We start from the raw sequence: 20774 nt of genomic DNA on the forward strand, positions 1-20774 counted from the left end.
TGTTCATGATGCCCGTGACGTTCATGATGCCCGTGACGTTCATTATGCTTAGGAAGTTGAAATTCGTTGCGGAGATGCCGAATGGGGGAGGCGGAGCTGCCTTGCACGGGGTCCGTCCTCTCTTCTCCATCCTCCCCATCTCCCACCGGCTGTCCGCCAGTCCCGCAGCGTTCCCCACTTGGGCGGCGGGGAGAGGCGGCCGCGGGCTCGCCGGCTCACCTGGCGGCCTGGGGTGTGGGCTGCAGTGGCGCGCGGCCGCCTCTAGATGGAACTTTCTCACCAACACAAGGCGGCGCCGGCCGCCGCTCCCCCGGCGCGGGGCGGCCCGGGCTCCCTCTCGCGCGCGCGGGGGCAGGTGCGCGGCACCTGGGCGATAACTCGGGGGAGGGCCGCTGGACTGTGCATGTAGAGCCCGCGGGTTTCCCTCGGCTGGAGGCGGAGGGAATCCCGAGGTTCCCTCTCAGAAACCGAGGAGCCGCACGGTGCGGGTCCTCAGGAGTTTCCCGCCCCGCATCTGCGGCTGCTAGAATGGGCTCAATAGCACGACGGTCCCCGTGACCGCAGCGGGACTGTCCTATGTCCATGCTCGAGCTCCGGGGGCTCGGTAGAAGGCGCCCCCCGAGACCCTCGGGAGCGAGGGTGGGGGACATAATCGCCGGAGCTGCGGGCAGGACAAATGGCCGAAGAGCGGCGCCGCGTGAGGTAAACTTTGCAGGGGAAGCGCGCGGCTGGCGGGCTTTACTTTGAGCATCCCCGAAAAGAAAGCGTGTGGCGACACTTGCCATCGACCATGTATTCTTCACGGTGACCCTCTTCGGAGCTGTGCTCCTGAAGGAGGACCCCAGGCTCGCGGTCCTGACTCCCGGCTCCGCGTGGCCGTCGTGCGGCGCCTTCCCGCGCGGGTCCGGGCTCGCCAGGCAGTCGGAGCTGCTCAGCTGCCTCACAGCCATATTCTTCCTTCCATCCGCCCGCACTTCTTCCTACCCTTCCCGCCACTCCCCATCCCCCGAGTCTTTGATCCTCCCTTTTCTGTTGGGGGCGGGGCGGGTGCGGGGGGGGGGGGCGTGCCTTTTTTTTTTTTTTTTTTAAAACAGAACTATTGACATTTCTGGTCCCGGCGTCGCTGCGGGCTGAAGTGATGTAGCGCGGAGGGGAAACCGTCGGCCGAGCGCCCCTCTCCCTGCCCGCGCCAGGTTGGCTCAGTGGCACTGAAATCCAGGGGCTCCCGCCCCTCGGGGTTCCTCCTCCTGCTTCCCGAGGTGACTGGTTGGCGCGAAGCGATTGGCGATCCCGGACGCGATCCCGGCCTTGGCTCCCCGCGCCGCGCCGGGTGAATGGCCGCGGGCGGAGGATCGGGAGGCGCCGGGCGCAGACCAATCGCGGCCGCCGGTGGGAGTATTTGTTATTCACATGGAAGACACTTGGCGCCGGCCGGGCCAGCTCAGCCCCCTCAGCCCAGAGACCAGCCACAAGTGCGGCCGCGGTGCTTGCCTCGCGCGGCGGCGGCGGCGCCGCTGACATGGAGCTGCGGGCCCCCCGCGAGCTTCCTCACCGCGCCCTCTGCGGGGAGCAGGGTAAGACGCGCCGAGCAGCAGAAAGAGGAAAAGCGGAGCAAGATGCCGAACCACCGGGAAAAAACGCCCCCACCCCCAAACTCCCCCCCAAGGGTTGTGCTTGCGGAAAAAGGAGAATTCCCCCTATTTTATTCCCCTTTCCGTTTTCTTCTTTAAAACCGTTCAGTGGACAGCCAGGTGCACCGTTTCTTCTCCGATCACTTTAGTGATTTGTTTTTCCTGGGCACAAGTAAATGGCCTTGCACTCCGGAGTCTGGGAGAGAACTGGCGGGCGGAGGTGACGGGAACGGGGGGCGAGGGAGAGTGGGCACCAGGGGGCGAGGGGCTGGCCGGGCATTAGAGCTTGATTGGGTGTCTGTTGATTTTACGTTGCAAAGAACAAGGCAGCCACCCCTCTTGTCTTCCCATGATTACATTCCAGTGAAGAGGTTCAGAAAGGAGGAAGGCTTAGCTTGGAACTCCCAAGGCTTGGAGATGTGATCCCCCAAAAGTTTAGTCGGCGAATGAGAGACTGAAGGGTGACGGGAAGGGGGCAGGAGCGCCTAGGGTGCTCTGATGGGGCGTGTGGCGGCAGGATTTTAAAGCGCTCTTCCTTGGATTGCCTGCCCTGGGTGACCTCCTGGACCTGCCCTGGCGGAATCCGGACTTGCCCCGCCGAGATGACGAGGTACCTCCGGTCTGCAAATCTAACGGGAGGGATTTCCGAAGTTAGAGGCTTCCGGGATGAGTTGGGGTAACCCCTGCCTTCTTGAGAGTGGGGCTGGATGAATGTCTAACCAGGCTCTAGGGAAGACGGGAGTCGCGGGAGAAGCCTGGTGATTTGGGGGTTCACGAGAACCCCTCCATCCCTGCACCTCTGCTTTGAGTTTGGTATTCTCCGAGTTAGCCCGGCGAGGTTGGGATTTCCGCATCCCCCCCTCCCCCTGTGGCTTTTGGGAAAACACTGGAGTTCCCTGTCCTGTTGGGGGTGGGGGAGAGGAGAAATGGTCTCAGGGATTTTGAGTTTAAAGAGCAAAGGCAGATGCGCCCGACAGCTCCTCCGAAGCACCTGCGGTCAGAGTGGCCCCAGTTTCGGGCGGACCGGCGCGGGCGTGAGCGCTCAGGGCAGCCAGGTGGGGCCAGGGCGGAGGCGCTCCCGGTCCGGCAGCGCTCGGAGGCTGGATCCCCGGGCGTGCGGGGGGACTGGGGCGGCCCTGGAATACCCCAGCGGCGCGGGAAAGGCGAGAGAAACCAGGTACTTCTAAGGCCCTGGGCTCTACCCGGAGGAACTGAGAAGAAAAAGGAAGATGCAGCAGGAAAGAGGGGAGCGGGAGCGGGGGCGGGGTGAGTGGCTGCCGGTTGAGATAGAGGTAGAGATAGAGACAGAGGTAGAGAACCCTCTGAGCCACGCGGATAGCGAGCCCATCTGCTCTGCGAAGCAGCTCGGAGATCCTTGAGGTTCATACAGTTGGTGAAAATATAACCGAATCACCAAAAAACCAAAAACAAAACCCAAAGCAACAAAAAACCCGTCTGTCTGACACGCTCCCTTGGTGCAAATGAAATGCAGAGGGGTGTGCAAGTCGCCCAACTGCGCAAGACGGCATCCCCACGCTTCCCCGAAGAATTGTTTCCCTCGTGGCTCAAATTGCAGGGCCTGGGGTCAGAGTGTCTGTGCTCCCAGGATGGTTGGGGTAAAAATAGACCCACCCGCCAGCTGCAGTCACCCAAGCCCCACAGTCCCCGAAGCTAGTCCTGCTGGGGAAGGGAATGCCCTATTTGCCATTTGAGGGTACCTACAGACCTGACGGCATCGGAGTCTCTCGAACACCCAGGAATACGCTACCATCTCGGCTACTATCGCGCTTGAGTACAAATCCTGCCAACTGACAGAACGGGAAAACAAGGCTGGTGGTGGAGATATTGACAAGAAATATAAAGAGTAGAAATGCATTCTGATAATAGCTTGTATTTTGCTTGAAAGAAAAAATAAAAAGGGAAAAGAGCCACCAGCAGGTAGATCTTGGATAAACAGCTTATTGCACTTGACTGTAATTTCCATTTTCCGTTATGAAATTGTTTGTCAATAATTGCAAATGGCTACAGAAACCACTTTAGTTTACCTTGGTCACTTGGTTGTGGATAATGTCTTGAAAAATCTCTGTAGAAGACAGAATCAGCTGTGTGAAATTCATTGCCCAGTTCTTGAAAATATGTGGTCTGATAATTTTGAAGAGAAAAGCCTTATCCATCAGGGAAAATGAAGTAAGGATCTTAAATGCAATTTTCCTATTTTGGAGTCAACTACGGGTTGCATCATACCTGAGACAGCATTCTTGCTTTTAAATCAGGGATATGGGGAGCAATAGCTCAGGAGAGGCTCTCGTGGAGAGGATTTACCCAGAATAAAGAAAAAGATGCTGAGAACACAGCTCTGTACCGTTATTTAGGCTCTATTTGTTCTATTTGGTTTGTGCTGGCTAGTTCTGCCCTACCATGCTCTCTTTGCAAATTATGACTACTTGAATAGTTCTAAAAACATCTAAATACAAAAGGAATAGGTAAAAGGAAGAGTTGAGCTTCTGTAAGTGTGACAGAAAGTTAGCATCCTGGAGAGATATGCTCTTTTCAAACTTAGCTGAGCAGGTTAGAGCTGCTAAGGGGCTGGTTTAATTGGTATTTATGCAGCAAACAACAGGCTGACATTCACGTTGGCAACACTGTGTGCCAATCTTTGTGTAAGAATGTTCCATTGTCTTCAGGCATGAGGCACAGTACACTGCACACACAGGAGCTCGCTCATGGTATCAGTGATGCTTTTCCTTCCAAGTTTCTTTCCTACTGTCTTCCTCCTGTAGTTAGAATGTCCAACACAAAGAGGACCTTGCCTTTAGTCAGGGGATTGGAGTTCTGTTTCAGTGTCTTAAAAGGAAGATGCTGCATGGATTTATCTTTTAACTGGATCCATAGCAAAGACCCAGCCACATCTCCATGCCTGTAGAGTAGGCTGGCTTTCAAAGGTTCAGGAAACTATTGCTGTTTTCTTGGTAGAACCTGATTGGACATCACCGGACTCACACATGTAGTTTTGTCAGGAGGGACGGTCATTCCATGTTGTTCCAGGAGAGGATGTGAACAGAGTCAGCTGAGTCACATTGTTTCTAGGAATTTAGATTTTATTTCCTTTTCCTTTCTTTTCATCCCTTACTCCCTCCCTCCCTCCCTCCCTCCCCTTCTTCCTCCCTCCTTCCTCCCTCTCTCTTTTCCTTCCTTCCTTCCTTCCTTCCTTCCTTCCTTCCTTCCTTCCTTCCTTCCTTCCTTCCTTCCTTCCTTCCTTCCTTCCTTCCTTCCTCTTTCCCTCCTCCCTCCCTCCCTCATTCCTTTCTTGGCTCAGAGAGATGTTTTCTTTGATTTTCATTTCTACTTGGTGCTTTGACAAGTTGTGATGAACTCACTGACTAAGGACCTTGAGCATGATGTATTCTTATCCCAGGACCTGCCTTCTGAGTGGTAGGCATTGCTGTTGGAATGATTTGAGGGACACTGCTGAGAGGCTACTGATTCATGATAACTCCTGGCTTTGATTTGTTACATTACTAGTCTTAACCACTATTAGATACATTTCTTTGGTAAAGAAATTATGGATCTCTTGGAAATTGTCTTATAAATGCAGATGTTCCAGTTGGGGGATGACACTAATGCATCTTTAGGTTTTGATACCTGTTAATGAATTACCTCAGTCCCTGGGGAGTGCCAAGGTAATGGGAGAACCAGGTCTTAAGAGTGTGACTTGTAGGACACATCAGCACTGAGGGAGGGAAGAGATACAGGTCTGGGGGAGGAAGGAGCAGGTAAGCACAAGTGGGAAGATATAGGAGAGCCCTAGAAGAGTATGTGGAGATTATTGAGCATGTGTGTTGCCAATTTTATATTTTTCCGGGCAAGATTATGTCTAAAGATAGAAATCTACCAGCTGTTTGTTGGCTAACTTTTCCAATGGTAATGACCCTTTGTGGTAGAAGCTTTGCGTTATATCTAAGCTTTGCGTTATATCTAAGCACAAAACACTAGTAAAATATTTGAGTTCCAGGACTGGTTGTTAAACTAAGAGTATCCCTGTACATTCTTAAGCACTTGGCAGGTTATAGAGTACTTTTACCTACATTATTGTATCATTTGACTTCACAGTCTTGGGAGGTGACCAGAAATCATTCCTCAGTTTAGAAACAAAGAAACTAGTCCCAGGTGAAATGACTTGCCCAATGCCATATGGCAAGTACTGGGGGGAGTGAGATTAGAATCAGGAACTTCTTGAACCCCAGGATACCACACTCATGTGCACATTATCTGTCGTGGTCTCCTGAACTTAAGGGGCATGGAGTGAGGGAAAGAACATAGCAGTAGTCCTGCATTTGAATTCTGGCCCAAGATGTTGGACACATTCATATAATCTTTGTTTTTAGGTTCCTCATCTCCCAAATGGAGGCCGTGATACCAATCTTACAGGTGTGTTTTGTGAAGGAGATGAGATCACGTGTGTGAGGTTCCAGGTGTGCTGTGGGCATTCAGCAAATGTTGGTTTCACTCCCTTTCCCTCTTCTTGTATGATACATACTATAAAAGTGGCTTCTCATTACTTACATTACATTAACCGTGGTCTTTTTATGCAATAGCTATGTTATTGGAAAAAGAACTGCACAAATTGAATTCCAAATCAGATTGCATTTTAAATGCATGGGGGATTTAGCTATTTAAAGGAAACCTGTGGTGAATTCTTTTGTAATGCAAATAATCACCGTCTAATTTATCTGTTTAGTAAGTTGAGCTTCTCATGTATCAGATTTTCTTAATATGGGGCTTGTACAGACGAGCTTTCACAACCCTCTCTCACTGATGGGAAAAAGTCACTCAGCTTGCAAACAAAATCAGTTATTTTGTTCAGCTGGCAAAGCCTTGCTCTGGTGTTTGAGCATAATCTCATTCCCTTATTATTAAATAATAGAATCTCAGAACGGGAAGCTGGAAGATACCTTAGAGATCATATGGTCCATCTCACTCATTTCACAGATGAGGAAATGGAAGCACACAGAGGTGAAGTGACATGTTCTATGTCGCCAGCCAGTGACCGTCAAACAAAGATCCCATTCCAGGCCTCTGGTGCCAGGGGAGCGCTCTGTCTGGGACCCATCCTCACTCTGGGACACGCCCGCCCAAGATTCCAGGGCCATGCACATATGTTGTAGCATAGGAGACTGTAGACAAATGTGATGCATTTTCCAAAACAACCAAAAAGAGCTGCAAGTGTGGGCAGTTTCAGGTGAAACTGCTAGATTTGCAGTTTTGAGTTGATGACAATATTCAGCTTAACCTTTTTGTTAAAGAGCTGAATGAAATCCAGCCTAGGGATGCTGTTTGGTCTTTTTATGAGGAAAAAAAAAAGCACAATTCTTGGCTAATGATATTCCTCAGTGAGGATTTTACCATATCATGTCTTAAAAGCACTTGCCAAGTGCTGGAGGAAGACCTGCTAACAGACCTGAAGGGCCCTCTGTGGGATGGTGGGTTTGTTCTCATTGGCATCAGGCTGGTCAGGAAACCTGGTTTGAAGCAGGGGTTTGGACAAACTGTATTTGATATCCTCAACCCTTTAAGGGATTTGGAAATTACCCTGCCCTAGAAATGCTCCCAGATTGTCTCCTCCTAATTGGTCCATTATTTTTCTTAAAGAGCTAACTGTTGGGCGCCTGGGTGGATCAGTCGTTAAGCGTCTGCCTTCGGCTCAGGTCATGATCCCGGGGTCCTGGAATCGAGTCCCACATCGGGCTCCCTGCTCTGCAAGAAGCATGCTTCTCCCTCTCCCATTCCCCCTGCTTGTGTTCCTGCTCTCGCTATCTCTCTCTTTGTCAAATAAATAAATAAAATCTTAAAAAAAAAAAACAACTAACTGTTGAAGACCTACACATTTCTGAAAGATTTCAGTCAAGGGGAAGGGCTTTCATACTCATGTGTCAACCAGTGTCTGCAGCACTGAGGACAGGACCCATCTTGGGGGCCTGAGGATTTTGACTTTGGTGCCATTTACTAGTTCAGGGCTTTGAGCTATACTCAATCTTTCTGGGCCTTCTTTTCTTATTTCTGTAAGAGCTAGTGATGGGTGTGTGAAAATTCATGTGCTACTGTGTTACATACTTGTGTCTTTGGTATAGAGAAGGTATGTAGAAAATAAAGAGAAGCAGAATTCTGGGCCCTGGCCCTTGAGGAGCTGTCCTTACTGCTGGCCTTTTAGGAAACAGAGCACTCTTAGGAGGCCCCAAACTCAAGTTCCAGCCGGAGGCCTCCTCCCCACCCACCCCGGACCAGCAGGGACTTTTGGTGAAGTGCTAATGATGTAGGATGTTCCTTGTACCTAAAATGGGCCAGGAGGGAGTGAACCCGAAGGGCTTTGAAGGTTAACGGTTAAGCCTCCTCACAGGTTGTAAAGCCCTTGTTGTGGACTCAGAAATAGTGTGAGGCATCTGCTCCCCTCCGAGGCTGATTTCAGGATTGCAGACCTCACACCTCCTTGAAGAAGTCCATCAGCACAGGCGAGGTTTGTAGCCATTCCCAGAGAAAGGTCCATTTGAGAGAAAAACTGTTTTATTCTAAGCCAAGCACAGAACACGAAGGAGAGCTATTTAGTTCTGTCGTATGAAAAGGTCATTATTTCTTTAAAACTCATTGACTCCAAGTAGGATGAGTTTAGATTAAAGCTTACAAGAATTGCATAAGAGTAAGATTAGGCAATGTAAGATTACACAATGAAACTGAATTTATATGGTTTTCCACAAACTTTGAAATTTATTTGTCCTTAAAATTTAAAAGGGAAACTAAACCTTTCAGTTGTTGAGAGTCTGACTTTTATGACGTCATATCAAATTTTGAAATAACTGCAATGTTTCAGTATTTTATAAGTAGTTCTGATTTTAATTTAATTTTTAAAAAAGGTTTTATTTACTTATTTGTCAGAGAGAGTGTGAGCGAGGGGGAGGGGCAGGCAGAGGGAGAAGCAGGCTCCCCGCTGAGCAAGGAGCCCCGTGTGGGACTCGATCCCAGGACCCCAGGATCATGACCTGAGCTGAAGGCAGACTTAACTGACTGAGTCACCAAGCCGTCCCCTGATTTTAATTTTAAAGTGACAAAATTCAGTAAAAACCTCACCAATTGGGCAAATATAGAAAAAGTTGCTCTGCCTTAGTGTGAAATGAGTTACAGCCTGGATTAGCACTGACCGCTCCTGTTTACTGAGCACGTACCCTGAACCAGGTGCTCTGCTGTGTGCTGCATGGCAGGCTCCTGGTTCCGTCATCCCTTTACAAACAAGAAAACCAAGCTTTTGAGAGGTTGTGTACCATTAATTCTATGTTGCAGGGGAGGGAACTTGAGCAAAAATTCAAGTGAGCTGTCCAATCAATAATAACCAAAATGGAACCTCTCTCATTTTCCATTTAAGTGCCTTCATCCACTAAATAAAACGAATTCTTGCCTCACTGCTGCTCATCCCCAACCTTTCCTTAAAGCTCTAAAAGGCCCTATGAGATGCTAAAGAAACTAAAAAGTTATTACAAACACAAATACTTTTTTTTTTTAAAGATTTTATTTATTTGACACAGAGAGAGAGAGAGAGACAGCTAGAGAGGGAACACAAGCAGGCGGAGTGGGAGAGGGAGAAGCAGGCTTCCTGCCGAGCAGGGAGCCCAATGCGGGGCCCGATCCCAGGACCCTAGGATCATGACCTGAGCCGAAGGCAGACGCTTAACGACTGAGCCACCCAGGCGCCCCATACAAACACAAATACTTTTATAAGAAACTCAATTTTATTAATTCCAGGACTGTACAGTGAGTGGAACTAGGTTAATGCCACATGAGCAGGGAAGGATGATTTGTAATTAACAGATGGACTGTTTTTATGTTTGTATAATTGAAAACCATTTATTCTTTTAAGTACTTAGGAGTGGCTTGGTGTAACGAAGAAAGGCTGGTCTTTGGAGAACAACAGGTGTCCTTCGCCTTCTCTTTCCTGTTAAACATTTTTCCTTCACATATCCATTTATTCTGCACTCTGTCAGAAAGGATATGCTAAGGGTCAGCCTAGCCATGTGGACTTGGTCTCAAGCTCTGAATTAGTGGTCAGAGTTAATGAGGTTTTACTGTCTTCCAACTGGTCTTCCTTGTGAAACTGTAAAACATAATCGTACATCTCTTAATGGGTGGTTGATATAATTTATGGTCCATCACTTAAATGGTTTTAGCCAGAAAGTCAAGTTGACTTTCTGAGTGTTTCTTTTTGTGGAATGCCTGGGGTCAGGCTATTGTCAACTCACAGATTTTCTGAGGGAGAAGCAGCTGCTAGGAGAATTGAACATGAGGGAATGTCAGTCAAGTGGTGAGAAAAATCAGAAAAGGACTAAATATTTGGGGGCAGAATGGAGGGAATCTAGGGCTTAGCCTGTGGCAGGAGGCAGGGAATGCTTGTCATGGGCAGAATAGAACCATCTCAGCAGAGTGGGCCATTGGCTGTATTTCTGAGTATGCGCCAGGTGTATGCTCGGAAATCCAGGGCAGTGAGCTATGATGAGCCAGCCCCCTTTTCTAATCTGAAAGTGAAAAAAGTGCAGCTTTCTCTGAAGGCTTTTGGACATATGTTCAGTTATCCTCTAGGGAGGCAGTATCCTTTCCTTCGGGACAGGGAGGATGGAATGAAAATTTTATGAACTGGAAATTAAACAAGTGAATAGGAACTACAACCAGATGTTCGTTGGCTAGGTTAGAGGAGAATTGTCCAAATTTCAGGTTTCAAACCCATATATATAAAAATAGGTTAGAAACGAGCCTTAGATGAACCATCCTGCCAAAACAAGTTGGTGCTGTTTATTCGCTTAATTATAAGTGCGTTTCAAATATCAGATTGTCTTATGTTAAACCAGTTCTTGCTTTCAGTTAAGCCTCCTCAAAAGTCCTTTGAAAGAACCTCATGAAATTCTTTAAGATTGAAGGTCCTAAACTTTTCTCCAGATTTGCTAGTTAGACGTTTTCATTTTAGGTTATTTCTAGCCTTGATGAAATAACTGGTTTCCCCCCTGAGTCAGACAAAATTAAGAAGCTCTTCAATTGATCTCCAGCTCTGATTTGCTCCTCGTGATTCTAGGATCAAAGAATGTTTACTTTCAGCACTGTGAGAATACCCATTGCTTCCACCCCAACAAATTCATAGGAATATCGTCACACATAACCCTCCTCATGTGTCTCATTTTCAAGTCTTTGTTTTGTTATCAGAGAATAAGATAATTTTTATAAAATAGCTGACATTTTATGTTAAATCTTTTCACAAGCTATAAAACGTATACACTTGGGGTCCTTGGATTGACTTCCTTCCTTCCATCCTTCTTTCCTTCCTCCCTCCCTCCTTCCCTCCCTTCTTTTCTCTCTTTCTCTCCTCTCCTCTTTCTCTTTCTTTCTTTCCTTTCTTTCTTTCTTTCTTTCTTTCTTTCTTTCTTTCTTTCTTTCTTTCTCTCTTTCTCTCTTTCTCTCTTTCTCTCTTTCTCCCTTTCTCTCTCTCTTTCTCTCTCTCTCTCTCTTTCTCTCTTTCTTTCGTGATTGAGTAATCACTTTTCCCCACTGGGAAATCTGAGGCACCAAAAATGTCATTAACAGATGACTGGCTTGTTGAATACATCACAGAAAATAAACTTTCATTATGATTTTGTGGACAACGTTTAAATGCTAAATTCAGACAGCCGTCAAAAGTAAAAACAGATTTGAAAAGAAATAATGCCATAAATCACAGGATTTTTACCTGCATGGAAATTGGATTTACTGAAATAAAATGGTAAATAAAAATACTTTGTGGCTTGGGAGAATCAACCTAGTTTCTGATACTTTTCTGTTTCTCTTGCTCCCAAAGTGTCATCAATCTCTCTGTTTAGATGCAGTGCAGCCAGGTGTTCAGAATCATAGGGGGACAAAAAAAAATTAGTTTCTTACTGAATAGGGGAAATGAACAAACAAACAAAAAAAGAGGTTGGTATAACCAGGGCTTAAAAATATGAAAAATGTAGACCTGTTGAACTGAACCATTTTTTTCCCTTCCCCTGCCCCCCCCAGGAATAATTCTGCTACAGGGCTGACTTCAAGGACGTGAATTGTTGACCTCATCCCACCTTCAGAACCTCAGCTGTTATTCTAATTTTTGCACCATTCCAGGCAAGTTGACTTTATATGGAAATAAAATGGAACCTTAGGGGTCTGATGGAAATTCACTGTGACATTCAAATCAAGAAAACTTGCTGAAACCCACAGAGCCTTTTCCCCCATGGGCCCTGATGGTAGCCTCCAGAAGGTGCAGCCTCTGGTGGTCCCCCTTCTTCTGTGGCAAGAATAAACTTTGGGTCTTGGGTTGCAACACCACCTGTGGAGAAAATGGTATGCGAGGGAAAGCGATCAGCCTCTTGCCCTTGTTTCTTCCTCCTGACCGCCAAGTTCTACTGGATCCTCACAATGATGCAAAGAACTCACAGCCAGGAGTATGCCCATTCAATACGAGTGGATGGGGACATCATTTTGGGGGGTCTCTTCCCTGTCCATGCAAAGGGAGAGAGAGGGGTACCTTGTGGGGAGCTGAAGAAGGAAAAGGGGATCCACAGACTGGAGGCCATGCTTTATGCAATCGACCAGATTAATAAGGACCCTGATCTCCTCTCCAATATCACTCTGGGTGTCCGGATCCTTGACACATGCTCCAGGGACACCTATGCTTTGGAGCAGTCATTAACGTTCGTGCAGGCATTGATAGAGAAAGACGCTTCCGACGTGAAGTGCGCTAATGGAGATCCACCCATTTTCACCAAGCCTGACAAGATTTCTGGTGTCATAGGTGCTGCAGCGAGCTCCGTGTCCATCATGGTTGCTAACATTTTAAGACTTTTCAAGGTAGGTAAAGGCATTGTCTTTCTGACCATTGTGAAAAGACAGTAAGTTGTTCTGACTCCAACCACAGGTTTAAGAAGAAAGTGAACATGGTGAAGATGTTCACAGACCCTCTCAGGGTCACCAGGTTCCTCAAATGGAGGATTCTGTGACAGGTTTATACATGTGTTGATTTAGTTAGTTTAGTTAGTTTGGATTAATTATGACTTTTTTTTTCCCCCCTGAACAAACAGGTGATAATTTCTGTGACATGTTGAGTCCTTAACATCTTGGGATATCTTCCTTATTGATGCTCATTGTAAGTCAGAGCGAGTGTTTTTAGAGAGTATAATGAAATCTTAGCGCATTTTTCATATAAAACATATCTGTGGTGTTTGAGATATAAGATAATTTACTTGGTGAAGCTTCTTTAAAGTGGGATGCTCTCTTATGACAAAAGTTCCTGTGTGAAGAAATAGTATTTATTACTAACATGTAGACGGGAGTGACATCCTGGGATATAATATGGCCATAAAATTTTCAGGTTTATAATAGCTACAATAGAGCAGACCCTCATTAATTCAGACTGCTCTGATGCAGACTTGGAATAATTATATATAATTCTTACTGAGTTAAAAGTTCAAGTTATCAGGATAATTCAAGCCTTTCTGATACAGATTTGATGATCTACTACCTATAAATTGCATTAACATATTGAATAAAATTGACAAAATAATGTATGGAATAATACTTTGAAAAGTATAAAGTGCCATAAAAATAAGGTTGTTGTGACTCACCATCTTTCATTAACTTTGTCATTTTGTTTGTTAATATCTATTATGTAGTGTTCTATAATAGATAATTTTTTAAATTGAAAATACTTTTCACTGGTTTCTTGGTGGGACATGACTTTTCCAATTTAATTTGAATTAATGAGGCTTTGTTTTATATTGTGAGAAACTGTTCCTGTGCCTATTAGATTTAAAAATATTAAAGGGATATGGAAACGTTGGACAGGTGACAGCTATGGTGACAAAAATGAACAAATTGATGGAAAAGTTCACAAAAAAGATGAAAGGAATTGAATCAAGGACTCTTGGTTTGGAAGATATCTTGGGGCATCATGTAGTCTGGCTCACTTTGTATGCTGGAATCCTCTTTGTAACCTCCCCCTAGGTGGCTGTCCAGCTTCTGTATGAATCCCTTTAGTTTACAGGACAGAATGCTAAGAGGCAGCTTAATGACTATTTTCAGATTGATGAAATTTTCTGAAATGAGGATGCTGCTGAGCAGAAGCTCTCTGTATCTAAGGGGTATTGAAGAGGCACAGAATGCTGGAGACATTTGGAAGGACGTTAGGAAGAGCTTCTTGGCAATGAGAAGGACACAAGATTAAAATAGGCAGCCAAAGGTGCTCTAATTCATCATTTCTAGAATAATTTCCCTTGGGCTAGCTGACCCCTTGCCTGGAGACAAGATGAAAACCAGGATTTTCCAGATGTCTCATCACATCCTGGGATCAAGAATTTCTTCCACAAGTCTCAATTCTGAGCTACATGCCATTTGGTGCTCTATGATGGTATCTAGTTTCAACCACTTTCCCACCATCTTTTTCCTCTCTGACTTGATTTCTTTTCCCGCTTGCTCCAAAGCATCTGTTCTTTTCTGTTCTTAACTCAGTGACTGTTGCTCAACAACACCCACTTTTCTTTAATTTTTTTAAAGCTTTTAATTCTGTTAACATACAGTGTTCTGTTAGTTTCAGGGGTACAATATAGTGATTCAGCAACTCTGTACCATTACTCAGTGCTTATCATGATAAGTGTACTCTTTAATCCCTATCACCTATTTCACCCATCTCCCTTCCCCCTACCTCCCCTTTGGTAACCATCACAGATAATTTATGAGCTTGTTTCTTGGTTTGTCTCTCTCTCTCTCTCTTTTTTCCTTTACAACACCCACTTTTAGAGAAGAGGGAAACCTTCATGAGGATCTTCTCCCTTCCTTCTGTTACCCTCCCCTTGTACACTAATTCTGGTTCCCATCAGTCCCATAATAATTCCTATGAATCCCTCTCCTTCCTATAGTCTAGTGGCCAGCCAAAAGTAGACATGGATTTGAGGAGTGGAGTATTGGTGATAATTGCTTATTTGAGCTTTTTAAAGCATGTTTACATTAATTTTATACTAATAGAATCAGCTTATCTATAAAATGGGGATAAAAACATTATGTTAGGTTTTTGGATGGATTTAATGAGAAAATGCAGGTGAAAGGTTCCACCAGTATCTGCCCATGCCCTTCAACTCCTTGAGCTGCCAAAGGGACCTTCAGGCCACCTGAAGGGTGGGTTTGGTTTTTATGTAGTCTGGATCTGGCTTCCCTATGTTCTGTTCTTCGGTCATTGACTGGCCAATTCTCTCTTTACTCTCTTGGGTAGTTCTGGAGGGACCTTATTTGCCCAGGTGGAGGAATTACCATTGACTCTTTGGGCAGAGCTCAGTGTTGCAGGTCAACCCCTAAGACAGTGGTCAGCACATGAGAGGGCTGTTCTTGCCACCCTTGACCAAATCACAGAGAGTGGGTGACTTTTAGTTAGTAGGGGGTGTTGGCTATGGTAAATATCATAACTAAAATCAGTACACTGGCACAGAGTGAGCATTTATTGTGTGGAAGCAAGTGTATTTATTAACCAAATTACTGGGGCTTGAAAAATGTGTGTCTTTCAAAAGTGAGAGAGTAGAGGTGCTTAGCCTATCTTTCAGCTGAATCTAGAACCACATGAATGTGAATTTGATAATGATAACTTTTATTGTTTTGCTACTTTAATTCATTTTGATGATTTATGTGAGACTCCAGCCAGCACTCTACACTGGTATTAATCATGAAATGATGATAGTTATTCTTGGAATAGAAGATGTTTCACTTTATGTGTGAATGTATTCTGTTTAAACATGTATGTTGGGATTGCCATGAAATATTAGAATAGTTAGCAAAGGAATGTTTAGCAAATTAATGCATTGCAGATTGGCTTAAAATTTCTTTTTGAAAAGTAATAGTGTGATTAAGCCAAATGCTAGGACTTAAATAAAGGTGAACATTTAGGACAGTTTTTGGAGTTTGGGCCCCTTCAGGATAGAATCTAAAAAGATGCACAGATATCAATATATTGCCACTTTCCTAAATTAATGGAGTTAAAAGAAGGTAGTGCATCTCGGTTTGAAAATACACAAACAATTAAAAGTGATGATAAAGGATAAGCAAGGTCTTAATTAATGAATTTACTCACTGTCCTGCTCAACAATAAACATTAGTTGAGGTCTTTAGAGTGTAGCTGGCACCTGTTTTAAAATTCTATAGAAAATACTTGTGCAAAAATTGGAAGTACTACCCAGATGTCTTAGTTCTCTTTTTTTGGACAATGCTGCTATAGCTGCCTGGCCTAAGTTGTATAGGAGACAAAGGCCTCCAGGCATCTCTCTCTTTCTTCAGCCTTGTTCTTCCTGTGGCAGCTTCTCCTGCCCTGTCTCCTTCTATGTTCTAATCGAAGCCTGGTTTCAGGAAAGGAGCTCTGTATGATCAGTCATCTGCATAGAGTATGTCTGTGTTTAAATCAGGAAGATTCTATTTTCTGCAGGATCCCTAACAGTGGGATGCAATGATTTGTGTTTGTGAAGGGGATTCAGGCATCAGTTGGAGAGGTTCATTTAGCTCCCGCAGCAGAGACTACACCTCGTGGGTGGCCACCTCCTTTGCCCAGGAGTACAGCAGGCTCTGCTCCTCTCGAGCGGGAAGAGTTGTCATTCTATTTTTGCTTCTTTTCCTATCAAAACCCAGAAACAAATGAAAAAAAGAAAATCAGCCTCTTTAACTTAGGAGGAGAGTTGGAGAGGGGGCTAGAGCTAGAAGCTGTCCTGTGGCTTCTGCCCATAAGACCATGGATGCTCTACTAAACCAGTGGTTTTCATCCCCATGAGGTGGGCTTCATGCCCTTCTCTCTCTTATTGCCCCAGTGGGGTGTGTTGGCTTATCAAATGACCTCAGAGGCTTTTCAAATGACAGGACCCAGGATGTGAGCATGTGCCTCCCCCAGCTCCCTGGGAATCATTTCTATGGATTGAAGTGTTTCACATTTCTTAAGTGTGTTGGGAGTGAAAACAAGTTGGAGAGCCACAGATGAGGACTTTAAGGATCTGAACTTTTTAGAAGCACGGCTGTGCCTTAAAACACACACATGTCATAAATGGGTTAATATGAGGGCAGCGTGGTCACTTAGGTGAATGTTTGATCCTTACAGCAAGTTAATGGTTTTAGATAATAGTGGTATCAGTTAGGAGATTGTGACATGTAACTGCAGAATAGCAAACCCAGAACTGCTTCATCCTACATATCCAGAGGTGAAAATGCCACCCCAGTGGCTCTTGTATTGCAGAGACTGATGAAAAGAGGGGCTGAGCTCTCAGAGATTGTGTAGTTTAGAAAGAATTAAAAAAGAATGAAGGGGCCTTTTGGAAATGTCGACTGGGAAGCCCATAATTTAAATTTTTTAAAACAAGTTTGAGGAATTTGCGTATGTTTTATAAAGAGCTCAGATTTTTCCCTTTTTCTAGAACATATTCCACCCCCTCCTTTAAATTAGAGCAATTCTGTTCCTCAAAACACTAATCATATACTTACTTTGAGCAAGCATTGAACATTCTAAGTTAAAAACAGCACATCAATGCTTGGAGGTAACCACTCACATTAGTGTCCATATAGATGCATCTGGGTCATAAAAGGACAGTGTCAGATATAATTTCTCTCTCTCTTGTTTTTCTAGTTAACTTTACCTAGAGAATGAACTTTCTACTCTTGAAGGATAGGGGTTAACTAGTTTTTACTGTATATTTCCCAAAGCAATCAAATGAGATGTAAATTGTGGGTGGGATAATTTCTTTACATGTGGCAAAAGGTCCAGTTATAAATGGCTAAGATTGACTTTAATGTTAAGTAACTGAAGGACAGTGAAACATCCCATTACTCTGGAAGTCTTCACCTACCTTGCTGTGTTTACAAAGATATGTTTCTTTCAAGAGACTCTACTAATTGTAGCAACCACTTCCATAAAGCCAAGCATTTTTGTGAGTTATATATTGCATACAGTGGACTTTATTAACTGTAAACTTGGATGAAGTAAATCTGCCATATTCAGGCTCATCTTAGTTAGATAGACAGATATATGAGCCCAATCAATAAACTCAGCAGGAGGTAACATTTCATGTTAAATATTACTTGATGGCAAATGGATAATGGCAGATTGAAAGATAAACTCCTTAAGTCAATCCTTTGCCACAGTAGCAAGCTCTAATTTAACTTTGTGAAGAGCCCACTCACCTCAGATGAGAGATGAGGGGTACTCTCTCGTAGTGGCTCTAAGTGGGAGTATTGGGGAAGTGGGCATTGTCTATGGTCACTGGCACTTAAACTTGTAGCCAGATATAAATATTTATAAAAAATATATTTAAATATAAAATATATATATGTGTGTGTGTGTGTGTGTGTGTGTATATGTATATACACACATATAAAATGCAGACTTATATGCAGACTTGGTAATGTCACTTCCCTTAACATTCTTTAATGGCTACCATTAACTCCAGGATGAAGTTTGGGAAGTCTTTTCTCACTTCTCTTGATGAAATTAAGTTTCTTTGTTACATGTAACAGAGCTCCACTAGGGCAGGATAATATCTTGATATATATGAGGGCATGTATCTCTTGTTTGTTGCTGTATTTCCAGCACCTGTCATGGACCTGTCTGGGAATCCAATAAATGTTTGCCCAATGAATGAATGAAGGAAGGAATGAATGAATGAACTGTATCTCTCTACCTCCTCCATCTCTACTCTCCCTCACCCCAATCCCAAATGTTGGAGATAATCTGTGTTGGGTAGATAGGACAGAAATGGAATTTTATTTATTTTACTTTTATACTCTTTGAGAATAAGGAACAGAAGGAGGAAGAAAGGGAGAAAGAAGGAGACATAGTATATTTCGGGAGTTACTATTTTCATGTGCTTCCTCATTTTCCTACAAATTCACATTTTCTCTAAACAGATTTTTAAAATTAAAAAAAATAAGTAAAAGACATGAGCACATTCTCATTTTGAAAAGTTTAAGCAATGAATAAGTAAATAGTGTAAAACGGAGAGACCATTTTAATAAAATATATACATGGACACATAATTTTATTAAAAGATCTATGTCTCGTGACTTTTTTCATGTAATGATATATCCGGGAGACATTTCCATGTTGGTTAATATAGTTCTATCTCAGTAGTTTTCAACCCTGACTGCACGTTAGCATTACCTGGATAGCTTTTAAATAAATATGGATGCTCAAACTATCCAAGACCAGTGAAATTGGGGTGGAACCCTGGTATTGGTATATTTTAAATAATCGCTAGGTGATTCTGATATTTGTATAGGATTGAGAACTAGGAAGCTTTTTTTAAACAGCTACTCGGTTTTTGATTATTAGAACAGACCATTATTTATTTCATAAATCGCTTAGTGATAGATTACTTCACTTTGATTTCTTAAGATCATTTATCATATGAAAAAAGTTAAAACAATGCTAGAGGCTCATCTAAACACATTAGCTCCAGAGTGAAAAATTTGGTATGATAGGGCTCCTTTATGGAGTAACAAAGGGGCTGAATTAATGCATTACCAAAACACCTTGCTATAAGGCAGACTCACACATCACAGACTGTGGCTCTTCAGGACATGAAGTAACTTAGAGTCAGTTTAGGGGTCATGTGCTCAAAACACTAAGGAAGCATCATGACTCTTGTTGGGTGAAGCAGATTTTTAAACTTGGGGAACTTAAATTAATCTTATTTTTCCTTAGCCGTGAACAGTCTGAAATCCTACCATGAATACTGAAGATATCTTAAGAGCTTACTTAGTGATTAATGCCTATCTTTTGAGTGTTTTAAGTAATGAGGTTGTTTTGAAAATAGTGAGGAGTCTTTCCAAGAGAATGGCTTGTGAATGGATGCTATTTATTATTTTTTCTGTTTGTGAATATTTATTAAGCAGCTCTGATATGTCAGGTTAAGGTTCATCTTCACTGTGGGGATAGAGGACGAACAAGAAAAGTCTGTGTCCTCAGGGAGTTTACATTCTGGTAGGGGTAGAAAATACAAGGTATACAAACAAGTGGAGACAGCCAGTGACAATGTCATAAAATAAAGCAGGTGGGCAAAGACAGGGCATGAGCTTGGGTGGCAGGGAAGGCCTCTCTCTGAGGTCATGGTGGAACGATAGGACAAAGCCAGTCAGTAAACAACTAGGAGAAAAGCATCCAGATGGATCTTCCTTTTTCCCAAGCTCCCCTCAGCCCAGGTCCCGGTCTAAGAGTACCTCAAAGGAAACCAAGTTCTGGGGAGTGATGCCCTCCCCTCCCTTTATTATGGAGATCTTCAGAGCCAGGATAGACCTGATACAAGAGACTGGGATGGGAGAGGATCTGTATGGCCCCTTTTCTCCTCCTGGCTGTGGTGCCAAGGCTTCCTCTGGCCAGGGGCACAGGTCTGACTCCCTGTTTTTTGAGAAACCTGGCCATCTCCCTCACTCAAGTGTCCTTCAAGTCTCAGGCCAAGCCAGACCCCAGGGCTGAGCAAACAGGTACGACAATGCCCTGTGCTCAGACAGGCCTCTCGGTGCCCCAGGAACACTGCCTGTATGGGTGGGGCTTCCTGACCATCCTTCCTGACTTGAAATCCAGGTCCTTGGGAAACCCAGGGGTGGGACTGGCCGTCAGGATTTCCGAGAACATGACCTCACCAAAGAGGCTGACCCCCTTTCCCAGCAGGCTGGACAACACATTAGGAAGATGTGAGCCTGGGATGTCGCAGGAGGGAGAGGGTAGCCGTGTGGCACAGTGAGACTCCCAGGGCAGGTGGGCAGTCAGGGCTGGAGGTTTCCGGGTCCCTTCTTCCTGGCCCGGTTCACCATGTAGTGGGTAACTGTGACCAGGTGGACGACGCTAATGAGAGACTTGAGCACCATGATAAGGGCAGTGATCCAGAGGCCCACTTGGAAAAACCCACAGAGCCAACTAAAGGTCCCTCAGAGACATTGAACAGTGGAGGAGGCAGTAGAAGAACTCATTTCCAGCACAAGGGATAAACAGAGCAGGCTTGATTAAGGGCTCGAGCAGCATGCCCGTGGAAATCGTCCAGAAGTCTGCTGAGCAAGTAGGAGGAGGAGGCCCTGAGGGGGCAGCAGGGCATGAAG

General features: G+C 44.6%; 1 protein-coding gene across 5 annotated transcripts in view; it reads left to right on the plus strand.

Annotated features, from left to right (window-relative positions):
- The first annotated feature begins 336 nt into the window (after nt 1-336).
- Nucleotides 337-20774, plus strand: part of GRM8 (glutamate metabotropic receptor 8) — a 732634-nt gene continuing 712196 nt past the window's right edge. For 3 of the 5 annotated variants that reach the window (XM_032401636.1, XM_032401639.1, XM_032401640.1), the window contains exons 1-2: nt 1113-1574; nt 11694-12518. In XM_032401636.1, the coding sequence (XP_032257527.1) occupies nt 12009-12518 (510 nt within the window). In that variant the 5' untranslated portion in view covers nt 1113-1574; nt 11694-12008. Of the gene's footprint in view, nt 703-1112; nt 1575-1960; nt 2242-11693; nt 12519-20774 lie in introns of those variants that run through there. The other 2 variants (XM_032401638.1, XM_032401637.1) reach the window with 2 other exon arrangements.

The sequence above is a fragment of the Phoca vitulina genome, unplaced genomic scaffold (genome assembly GCF_004348235.1).
Source record: "Phoca vitulina isolate PV1807 unplaced genomic scaffold, GSC_HSeal_1.0 scaffold4, whole genome shotgun sequence".
Lineage (NCBI taxonomy): Eukaryota > Metazoa > Chordata > Mammalia > Carnivora > Phocidae > Phoca > Phoca vitulina.